The sequence below is a fragment of the Phacochoerus africanus genome, chromosome 15 (genome assembly GCF_016906955.1).
Source record: "Phacochoerus africanus isolate WHEZ1 chromosome 15, ROS_Pafr_v1, whole genome shotgun sequence".
Taxonomy (NCBI): Eukaryota; Metazoa; Chordata; class Mammalia; order Artiodactyla; family Suidae; genus Phacochoerus; species Phacochoerus africanus.
Genome location: NC_062558.1, coordinates 30,805,614 through 30,817,506, shown reverse-complemented (window position 1 = coordinate 30,817,506; position 11,893 = coordinate 30,805,614). Strand labels below are relative to the sequence as shown.

At 52.9% G+C, this 11,893-nt stretch overlaps 1 protein-coding gene across 1 annotated transcript in view; it reads left to right on the top strand.

Annotated features, from left to right (window-relative positions):
- Positions 1–5,492: 5,492 nt before the first annotated feature.
- The window catches only part of BCL7A (BAF chromatin remodeling complex subunit BCL7A), a 31,612-nt gene continuing 25,211 nt past the window's right edge, over positions 5,493–11,893 (top strand). The window contains exon 1 of the mRNA XM_047760972.1: positions 5,493–5,765. Coding sequence (XP_047616928.1) covers positions 5,674–5,765 — 92 coding nt within the window. The 5' untranslated portion in view covers positions 5,493–5,673. The remainder of the gene's footprint in view (positions 5,766–11,893) is intronic.

The following is an 11,893-nucleotide window of genomic DNA, read 5'->3' as shown; positions in this document are numbered from 1 at the left end:
GCTGCAGCCACCAGCGTACACAACAGCCATGGCTACTTGGGATCTGAGTAGCATCTTCGACCTACACCACAGCTCATGGCAACGCCAGATCCTTAACACACTGAGAAAGGCCAGGGATTGAACCCACATCCTCATGGACACTAGTCAGGTTTGTTACTGCTGAGCCACATCGGGAATTCCAGAAAAAAACTTTATTCAAGGGCTCCCCAGTCTCTGTGAAATTCATCATCAGGCCCACACTGAGGAGGGGCCTTCAGGACAATCATTCAGGACCCTTCCGGCCCTGTAAATGCGACCAACATTATCCGGGTTGTGGGGGGAAGGAAGGTCCTGAGGTGTCAGTCCTCCCATGTGGCTGATTCACAGTGGTCAACGTGCTGCTGACTGTGGATTGGAGAGCACGGTCCCAAGACGCAGTGGGGGGATTGGGGCTCTGGGCAGAGCTCCACTAACTGGCTGTGCGACTGCTGGATGGCAGGGTCCTTTTCCATGAAAGGAGGGGGGCTTCAGATTCTGCAGCACATCTTCTCTGTCTGTGTCTTCAAGGAAGGGACTGTATTCTGTTCTGTGGCTGGGGTGTTCCCTTCAAAGATTTCCCCCCTTGGCTGGGCCTTGCTAATGACCTGTTTATACCTCTGTTTATATAAACGGCACTCGGCTGCAAGTTGCTAGGTGAGGACCAAGGCTGCCCGGAAGGGTCTGGCCTGGGTCCTCGTTTTCCTCACAAGCAAGCATTGCCATCTCTGTTTAGGAGGTACCTTCGCCTTCACCTCCACTCCCACCACGGCAACAGAGGATCTGAGCCACATCTTCAACTTACACCACAGCTCACGGCAACACCAGATCCTTAACCCACTGAGCAAGGCCAGGGATCTAATCTGAGTCCTAGTCAGGTTCATTAACCACCACGCCACGGAGGAAACTGTGCTAAACAACTAATAACTCATTTCTGCAACCCCAGGATCACTCTTCTAACGTGTCTAAAATAATCACAAACATTCAGAGAGAGCTTGACTTCCAGTCTCTGGTAACTAGTTATTCAGATACAGTCAAGCTGAAATCAATTAAAAAATGCTAGAAAATGTATTTTTAAAGACCCTAGGAAGTTCCCTTGTGACACAATGGGTTAAGGATCTGGCATTGTTGAACTGTGGTGCAGGTTGCAACTTCAGCACGGTTCAACCTTGGGCTCGGAAACTTCCACATACCAAGGGTACAGCAGAAAACAAAACATCCTAAAGCTGCTACCCACTGACAAGATAGTAAGGAAAAGGTGAAACTGAAGGAGAAGGAGAACCCTGAAAGATAATCCAGCAAGGAAGCCACTGGATCCCTGTAGACATTTGCCAAGCCAAGCATATTTAAACTTCAGTGTGAATTATTTCTTATTTTTTATTTTTTGCTTTTTAGGTCTGAACTCAAGGCATATGGAGTTCCCAGGCTAGGGGTTGAATCAGAGCTGCAGCTGCTAGCCAATGCGACAGCCACAGCAACACGGGATCACAGCCACATCTGCAACCTACATTGCAGCCTGGAAACACTGGATCCTTAACCCACTGGCCAGGGATTGAACCTGCATCCTCGTGGGTACTAGTCAGGTTCTTAACCCACTGAGCCACAATGGGAACTCCCGAGTGTGAGTTTTGTTTTTTGGGGGTTTTTTTTGGTTTTTTTTTGAGGCAACAGGCCAAAAATCAAAGTCCAGGGTCCATACCAGGTGGGAAACGAGACTTTGCCCATGATTGGACACCACTGGGCTTCACCAGTGGTGTGCTAGTAAACGTTTACCAACCAGCTTTCTGTGGGCTTGGGGAAGTGTCCTGATGTATAGTATTTGCCAATTTCCATGGTGTAAATGCTCCACCATGGTTAATTTCAAAACTATTGACAGGAGATCACTGAACACAGAGTTGGCATGTACAGTCCTGTCAGCCAGTTGTAGCCCATCACTGACCCTTCCCTGGGTACAAATAGCAACTCAGTCTTGCTCACTTGGGCAACCTATGTTGGCATCACCTGGGGCTCCAGAGACCAACAAGACCTGAACTTGGATGTTGGTCATCCTATGCTAGCAGTGCCCTCAGGAGCCTGGCAGAAGCAAAATGTAAAGCATCTTGAGAGGAAGATAACTTCATTCCAGGCCTTAAATTATCCTTATAAATAAAATAAAAAATACAGTGTCCCCCAAAGTCAAAGAGAACTAGGCAAATCACAAGGAAGTAGGACACCATGAGGAAGAACTAGCAAAAACACTCAGAGATTTCAAATATTAGAATGATCAGAGACCATAAAACAGTTGTGCTTTGTTGAAGGAACAAAGTGTAAACAGATCTGCAGGGGACAGGAATCTATAAAAAGGGTCATACTAAGTTTATAAAGAACATTTGTAGAAGTTCCTGATGGTCTAGTGGGTTAAGGGTCCAGTATTGTCACTGCTGTGGTGTGGGTTCAAGCCCTAGCCTGAGAACTTCCGCATGCCATGAGTGAAGCAAAAAAAAATTTTTAAATAAATAAATTTTTAGAACATTTAAGAACATCTGTAGGAAACTTTATAGTTTTGTTTTTGTCTTTATAGGGTCATACCCACAGCACATGGAAGTTCCCAGGCTAGGGGTTGAATCAGAACTACAGCTGCGGGCCTATCCCACAGCCACAGCAACTTGGGATCCTAGCCATGACTGTAACCTAAATCACAGCTCACGGCAATGCCAGATCCCCCACCCACTGAGCGAGGCTAGGGATCAAACCAGCATCCTCATGGATACTAGTTGGATTCGTTTCCACTGCACCACGACAGGAACTCCAGACACTTTAATCAGAGATCAAGAACACAAATACCTTGGAGTTCCTATTGTGGCGTAGCAGAAACGAATCAGACCAGTATCCATGAGGATGTGGGTTCGATCCCTGGCTTCATTCAGGGGGTCAGGGATCTGGTGTTGCCTTGAGTTGCGGTGTAGGTTGAAGATATGGCTTGGATCCTGCATCGCTGTGGCTGTGATATAGGCTGGTAGCTGTAGCTCTGATTTGACCTCTAGCCTGGGAATCTCCATAGGCCATGGTGCAACCCTAAAAAGCAAAAAAAAAAAAAAAAAAGAACACAGCCATGTGGTAACACAAATGAGTAAAGTGATTGGGTGACACACTGGTGACCTAGAAAGCTTTCTCTGAGGGGGATAGGGCACCTCAGCTCCAGCTGATTGTTGCCTCATAGCACTAGGCGCCCAGTTGGCAGTTCTCCTATTTCTAGAGAAGATGGTTATCTGGATTTCTTTCTATTGTGGTAAAATACACATAACATAGAATTGACCATTGTAACCATTTTAAAGTGTACTATTCAATGATGACATAAGGCACATTCACAGTGTTATGCAACCATCATTATCATCTACTTTCAGAACTTTTTTTTTGTCTTTTGTCTTTTGTTGTTGTTGTTGTTGCTATTTCTAGAACTTTTTTTTAATCACCTTGAAAGGAAACCCCATACCAATTTGAAGTCACTCCCCATCCCCCTCTCCCCCTGCAGTCCCTGGCAACCACCAATCTGGTTTCTGTCTCTATGGATTTGCGTAGTCTAGATAACTCATGTAAGTGGAATCATACACTATTTGTCCTTTTGGGACTGGCTTCTTTCGCTCAGGATGTTTTCAAAGTTCATCTATGTTGTGGCATGTATCAGTACTTCATGCCTTTTTTTTTTTTTAATGGCCACACCCAGGGCATATGGAAGTTCTCAGGCCAATGAATGAATCCCAGCTTCAGCTGTCACCTATGCCACACTAGTGGCAACTCTGGCTACTTTAACCTGCTGTGCCAGGCCAGAGATCAAACCTGTGCCTCCTCAGTGACCTAAGCCACTGCAGATTCTTAACTCACTGTGCCATGGCAGGAACTCCTTCATTCCTTTTTAACAGCTGAATAATTGCATTGTGTAGATACGCACTTTTGTCCATTCAGTCAAGATTTGGATTTTAAAATATGTCTTCCTAGGGAGTTCCCATTGTGGCTCAGTAGTAATGAACCTGACTAGTATCCATGTGGGTTCCATCCCTGGCCTCAATCAGTGGGTTAAGGACCCTGCGTTGCTGTGGCTGTGGCACAGGCTGGCCACAGATTGGAACCCTAGCCTGGGAACTTCCATATGATGCGGGTGGGTCCCTAAAAAGCAATAAATAAATAAAAATAACATTATCTTCCCATTTTAATTCAAACGCATGTTTTTAAAAGTACCTATCTACTGACCAGGTAATTCTGAGGGCTAATGGTATGAGCCTTCTGTTTTATGACCTGATGTGACAAGTTTTCCCACACAATCCTCACATTAAGAACTTGGGGTTTAGGATGGTAAAAAGGACAGGCCTCAGGAAAGGCCTGCAGTGCAGCCTTCCACTCCAATCTCCAGAAGCTTTCCTTCCCCAAACCAAAATCTCAGAGGAAACTGCTGGGTTTTAGAATGAGTGGGAGTCAGACATCTAGCTGTGAGCTTCAACTTCCCAGACACAGTTTCCCTCCAAGTAAAATGACTGATATTAAGCCAGTTGATCTCTGAGGAAACGGGCTTGCTAATAGGTCACTCTCACTTTCCCCAGCAGCCATCTGGGCCTGAATTAGCTCTGGTCAAGAAGCTTAGCTGCAGCTGAACACAAGGATGGGGCATCTGGCTTCTCCTGGTAATTGTAGATTCCTGCAGAGCTCTCCGGAGGCACCATGGGGACGAAACCACCCCATAAGTCCTCCTTGTCGCTGGTCAGTCCATTTTACCTACCAGGGTCATTCGTGCGGTAGTAGCACCTGGGCAGAGCCTGGGGCTCAGACAGAAACCTCACTTATAGTGAGGGCAGCTTATCACTGGGGGAAAAGGTCTAAGAGCCCCTGTGAATATGCTGATAAATATCATCAAGCTTTTCCTGTGCCGAAAGCTATTTAATAAGCAAGGTCGAATGCCTCTCGTGGTCACTCCAGGCACCTTTCCTCCCATTCTAGTTTTCCAAAAGGACGAGGAAAAGAGACGCGAAGTCCTAGCTTGAGCATCTCTACTGGGCAGAGGTCCGCATCTCTCAACTCTTTCCAAGAGCACCTCACTTCCCGAATCGGCGCCTTCAACTCTGAGAAGTCGGGAGCCCCATAGGAAACTTGCATTATTGCAGCCACTGCCACACAACCGGGGCAGCGGACACGCCGCCGCGCTGGCTCCCCAGGAATGCGCCCCCTCCACGGCCGCTCTCCCGGGGGACCCCCGGCACCTGCGGCCTCCGAGTAAGTGTCCGCGCGCACGTTCGTCCCACTCCCCCAGCGTGCCCGGAGCCGGGGGTCGCCATGTGCCCTTCGCCGCCTCCCCCGGGAGCAGGGGGTCGCGGGCGCCTCCCCCGGGTGGGCGGAAAGGCTCGTAGCGCTGCCCCGCGGCAGCAGCTCCCGGAGGCCGCACTGCCGGCTGCCGCGGCGGCGCTGCTCCCCCTGCTCCGTGCAGCTGCCGCCCGGCGCTTGCGCACTGGGCCCTGGGCGCGCGGCGGCACCAGGCTTTGTGTGTGTGTGTGTGTATGTGTGCGAGTGTGTGTGTGAGTGTCTGTGTGTGTGAGTGAGTGAGCGGGCGGGCGGGCGCGAGTGTGGCCGCCGCGGAGCGCGAGCAGGACCCGGCGGGCGCGCTCCCCCAGCCTCTCTCTCCCCGCCAGAACCATGTCGGGCAGGTCGGTTCGAGCCGAGACCAGGAGCCGGGCCAAAGATGATATCAAGAGGGTCATGGCGGCTATCGAGAAAGTGCGCAAATGGTAAGCGGAGGCGCCTGCTCGTTCGCTCGCTCGTTCGCTCGCCGGCTCGGCGCTGCGGCCGCCCCAAACCCCGAGACCAGATACAAAAAGCCAGCGGGGCGCAGCGCCCCGGGCCGCCCGCGGGCCCGGGAGTTGAAGAGGGCGGGCGGCGCGCGAGCCGGGTCACCTGCGCGCGGCGGGGGCCGCGGCCGCAGCCCAGGTGCGCTCGCGCCTGTCGCCCACCTGGCGCGGCGGCGGCGGCATCCTGGAGGCGGCGGGCGCCCGGGACCGGGCGGTGGGGCGGCGGGCAGTCCCCGCCGCGGCGCTCAGCTCCCGGGAGGGGGGCTCAGGGCCGGCCCCAGAAGCCATTTCGTTTTGTGCAAGTCACATGAAAGCGGCTTCCCGCGCGCCGGGGCCGCGATGCCGGCGGCGGAGGGGAGAGCGCGAGCTCCATTGTGCAGGCACCGAGCGGGCCGCCGCCGTCTCCGTCTCCTCCCCGCGCGCCCCGGGCGTCGCAGCGCCGGCCCCCGCGCCCTTGCCCGCGCCGGGCCTCCCTCTCTCCCTCCCTCCCTCCCTGGCTGGCTGGCTGGCTCGCTCGCTCCCCGCCTCCCAGGCCCGGCGCCCTCGAGTCTGCGGAGTTTGCAGAGCGCGAGCCGTTTAAATTTAGCGCTTTGGGCTGCCTGGAGCGAAGGCTCTGGGCGAGGAGGAAAGATGGGGGCGAGCGCGAGGAGGAAACGCCGGCGGCGGCCGCGGGCCCCGGTGCTCCGGCGCCCCCCTCCCGTCCCGCTCTGCCCGGACCCGGGCTCGGGGGCTCGGGCGAGAGAATGTTCGGGGCCAGACCCGGGTCCTGGGCAGCGTCTGCCTGTCCAATACGGGCAGCTCGTGTTTGTTTTGCGGAGAGAGCCGTCGTTTTTGTTCTCCGCGCGGGGGGCACGGGGGATTCGGTGTTGGCGGTGCGGGTTCTCCAGCTCACATTAGATTCCGTTCGGCGTGGCCTTGTTGTAATTAATACGACTGCACGTTTCCCCGGCCTCGTCCGGGTCTCTCTCGGAATCGGCCCAAGGGCCAGGCCCCAGGCGCCAGCCGATCGCTAGGTTGGGGCAGACTTGTTGAAAACTCCCGGCTCCCGGAATTCAACTTTATTATTTTTTTCCCACGGCCTCACCCGGGTCAGGGAGGGAAAGGAGCCGCCGCGACGTTCGAGTGTCAGCGCCCGCGGGCCTGTCCTGACCCCTTATTTAAAGCCTGAAAACCCGGCAGGCCCCATGGCAGGCTATGTTTATGTTGAGGGGTGTCATTTCTCGAGTAACGCCTTGGTTTCTCAAAACCACTGGGGACGAGCCTCCAGTCTAGCCGTGTCACAAGTTAGCTGTCCTTTCTGAGTCAAACCCAACAAAAAAGGCAAGAGGAAAATCAATAAAGTCCACGTGCTCCTGGGCCTCCTATGGAAAGGGCTGTCTGCAGATGGCCGGATGCCCGGCCGAGGGCTGGGTTTGGCTCCAGTGGGACAAAGAATTTTCAGAACCGTGAGAAGGAGAGGCCTTCCAAAGTTGAGATCCAAGTCTTCCCCGCTGTGGGAGCTCCCCTGGTGTGCAGGGCGCCCAGTGCCCGGACTAGAGCCATTTAAAAATGGCAGAAACAGCTGCAGGCCAAGACACACACAGGAAAACAAGCCCACAACCCCCTCTCTGGGAATCCCGGAGTTGTCCCCTGCCTTAGATCTCTGCAAAGAAAGAACTGTTGTCTGGGTCCTTCTGTCACCAACCTGGAGGTGAGAAAGGGGTGGGGGCAAGCAGCCTTTCTGTGCTTGGGGAGGCATGGTGGGGCCTTCTGCTCCAGGTTCCCAGCCTGGCAGAGGCTCCAGCACCCTGGCAGCTGCTCAGCAGGGGTGGGGCAGATGGAGCTGTGGGGTTTTCCACCCTGTGGGCTCCATAGCAGCCGGCCTGGTGGCCCTCAGTACTGCTGAGCAGCTGGGGGCAGGCCTGTGTTTGGGGGGAGGGGAGGAGAACCAGTCTCCTTCCCTTTGTGTGTTTTGGGAAATTATGTGTCAAGTCCTCTGAAGACCCCAGGCTTTGGAATCTCATGGCTAGGCTTGCAGTTCACTTCCTTGCTGTGACCTTGGATTACTAACCATTTGACTTCTCTAACGGTGGTAGCAAGGGGTTTCTGTGCTGTCTTCTCCCCTCCTGGAATAGTACCATGTCTCCAAAAGCACTTAACCTGCACACAGGAGCAGTCATTAAATGCTGTCCTAAGGAAGAAACTTACATTGTGCTGATTTTTCTTCTCCCCCCCAACTCCCGCCCATTCTAAGCAAAAAAAACCAAAAACACTTTACCTTATTTCCTGGGTTTCCCCAGCCCTGAGAAGCCAAATCTCACCCTCACTATGCCTTTAGAATGCATCTTCCAGTCAGCCCTTGTGGTTTTCAGTTGTTTATTAACTGTGTGGCCACCAACCGTGCATTTCACCACTGGCTGGGACATTGGGTTGCCAGATTTAGCGAATAAAATTACAGGACACCCCCCCTCCAGTTAAATTTGAATTTTAGATAAACAAGGAAATAATATTTTTATATACTTTTTTTAGTGTAAGTATGTCCCCATGTACAGTTTGGGACATACTTACACTTAAAAAAAAAAAAGTCATTTATCTGAAATTCAAATTTAACTCTGCATTCTGTTTTGTTTTTAAATTCAGAACAGAGTGCCTAGCATACCACTCTGTCTGTGAGCCTGGGGTGGTATTTCTCCTCAGCCCCAATGACCCCTAAAATTTGCCCCCTTCTGCCAACCCTACCTTCCCCCGCCCTGGAAAAAGCCAGCAGCCAGCCGTGGCCACGTGCATAGCTACCTGCCATTGCTCTGCTGCTTTCTGTCTGGTAGGTATCCCAGCAGGGCGCACTGGTGGAGTCTGAGGCAGCCAGAACATGGCTGAAGGAAGACCAAAATGGTGGGCTCTTTGTGGGGAAACTGGGTCAGGGTTAGGAGGCCCGGTGTAAGTGGAGAAGAGCAGGCGAGAGGGGCGGTCATTGGGCGGAGGGTCCCCCAGTGACTTGTGGGGTCAGAGAGAGGCCTGTTCCCCAAGACTCCCCACCCGTCCCTGGGGAAGGAGGTGGTTTTGTGCCTAGACCCTTCCCTCATCACCTCCAGGGACACCCACCCTCCCACCCCAGCCAGGCATAGGGCAAGTCCAGTGGGCCTGGGTCTAGTTAGGATGAGACCAGCCATTGCCAAACCTCCTGTGGCATCGAGGACTAGCTCTGGGAAGTGGAGATGAAATGAGGCATTCAGAGCCCTCTTTGAGGGAGGCAGGCGACCGCAAGATGGTCTCCCTGGCTGCCTGGCCCGTGGGGGAATGTAAGAAATTGGCTTCAGGAGTTCCCGTCGTGGCTCAGTGGTTAACGAATCCGACTAGGAACCATGAGGTTGCGGGTTTGATCCCTGGCCTTTCTCAGTGGGTTAAGGATCTGGCGTTGCCGTGAGCTGTGGTGTAGGTTGCAGATGTGGCTTGGATCCCGCGTTGCTATGGCTCTGGTGTAGGCTGGCGGCTACAGCTCCGATTCAACCCCTAGCCTGGGAACCTCCATATGCCATGGGAGCAGCCCTAGAAAAGGCAAAAATACAAAAAAAAAAAAGAAGAAAAGAAAAAAGAAATTGGCTTCAGCCTATCGATCTGGGGAGGGCGATGCCTGTGTTTGGTGCAGGAGCCTGTGCTGGGAAGGAGCATTTGGGCCTCATTTACTCCCTTTGTCCAGGAGCTCAAGCCTGGTAGGGAAGAGAGGGGCATTTAGCCAGGTGGGTTATCAGGGGCCAGAAGGCAGGAGAGTACAGGGTATGTTGGGGTGGGGGGGCGGAGGTTGGGCTTCCCTGGTGCTTGTGGTGAGACTTGGGAGATCTGAGGAAGCCACAGGGTCGCATCTGGAGAGAGCCACTGCTCCTCGGGCAACATGGGCCCCTTGTGGCCAGATCGTGTTTTTGAAGGTAGCCAGGAATCTGGATTTTTACGTGGAGGTCTGACTTTTTTTTTTTAAGCCTGGCAATTGATTCAAATTTTTATTTTTTTAGATTTTTTTTTTTTCATACTTGGGTGCTCCATGGCATATGGAGTTCTAGGGCCAGGGATCAGATCTGAGCCACAGTTGCAGCCTACACCACAGCGGAGGATCCTTTAATCCACTGTGCCCTGCTGGGAATTGAACCTGCATCCTGGTGCTGTAGAGTTACAGCCGATCCCATTGCACTACAGAGGGAACTCATTCAAATTTCTAAGAGTACCATGGGGCCAGACAACACACATCTCTTGGCCACTTATTTGTCACCCCATGTGCCATGTAATAAGTACAGCTTAATACCCTCCTTTAGGGCTGGGAGGCTCTACGTTCTAGGGTGATGGGTTTGGGGCAGCATCGGGAAAAATCAGCTCCTCCCTCGTGGTTGTGCGTCATTTCCCAAGGTGCTGCCAAGCCGCTGGCTTGTTGACACACCCGGCGCTCACTGGACATGTCTATGAAGTCCTTGGCACTCACTTGGTGTCTTGCCTTGAGCCCAGGGGGGCCTGTTTCTCTCTGGGTGGCAGCTGGACAGATGGCAGGTTTGAGATTGGGTTCTCAACATGCTTCCTTCTGTCCCATAGCCTCTCAATGTCCATGCTTAGAAATACGACTGAAGAACGTTTCTCATCCCTGGGGTGAGTTGGGAAACTCAGGCCAGGGGACACACCAGATCCTGGCTGTGTCCAGCCAGAGCCCAGTGGGGCCTGGAACCTCTCCAGGAAGCACCTTCATCTTCCCGCGTTCATCCTGGCTCATGTGGGTGCACTGGGAAGTCCAGGTCTGGCACACTTGTGTACTGCCACTCAGTTACTTCTTTTTTTTTTTTTTAACACAATCAAACCTTGGATTTGCTGAGCTGCTGGGGCCTGGGTGAAGAAGCCAGTTGAGGGCTTGTGAAGAGTGAGTACCTTCGGCCCTTTGTCCAGCTTCTGTCACCCATGTCCTCTGTGGAGTCATTTCTTAGTTTTTCACCAAAGATAGAATAGCAGGGGTCAGAGCCTGTGTGTAATTATGGTTCTGCTATTGACTAACTGTGTGACCATGAACTTTTGGTGTAACTTCTCTGGGCCTCTTGTTTCCCCATCTGTAAAGTGGGGTGACAATAGGCCTGTTGGCAGTTCTCGGGAGAGAAGGCTTATAAATAAAGCACTTGGCATGAAGTAAGCCCTCAGCACACAATGGCTATTATGATGGTTGCTTTGTCACCGAGATTGTTTCTTGGAATGTCCCTGTCCCTTCCAGGCACCTTCTGATTATTCAAATGGAGGTGGGGAAAGATTGGAATTGTGGATGGTCCATCCTGCCTCCAGGAGGTAGGGGACAGGTGGGTGGTGACTTAAGGACCTGCCTTTATTTAATTCTTTCAGGGCTAAAAGGGGCAGGGATGGGGCCAGGGGAGGCTGCTCCAAAAAGCAGTGTAGCATGGAGGGTTTAAACACTGGCTCTGGGGAGAATGACCTCACCTCCCTTTGCCTCAGTTTCTTTATCTGTCAAATGGGAAAGATGACAGTTACTGCTGTGAGAAGTTATGGGAAGATTAGAGCAAGTGTGTACAGTACTGAGCACACAGAAGGCTCTAGAAATGGTCATAGTAGAATAAAGAAAAGCCAGGCCCGAGCTTCCCCCAGCAGAGGGACTTTGGGACCCAAGCAGGCACAGTTTGGGGAGTGGACATGTCCGTGGGTTTGGTTAGCTGGTTGTGAGTGTGCTTGGACACCCTGAACCCTAGTGGTGAAGGGGTGCCAGGTGGTGGTAACGGGTTCCACCAGCTCCTGAGAGCTAGTATCCCACAGCCAAGGTCTGGGCAGGGAGGCTGGACAGGGTACCCATAGCCACACATGGTTCTCAGCCCTGGTGGAACCCTTGTCCCTAAAGTTGCTGAGGGCTCCTTGGCCACTCTGCCACCTGCAGCAGGTCTGGCCCTGACATCACATCCCACGTCCCTTGAATCAGCTAATTTCCTTATGATGACCTCCTGCTTCTCCTGGCGCTGGGAACGTGGACTCCAGAGGCCCCGCTGCCTGATATCCCAGGTTTCCTTGTGGGGGCTTCTGCCTGAGCCTCAGTGTCCTCTGCTGCATGGCCTCTGGCTGTC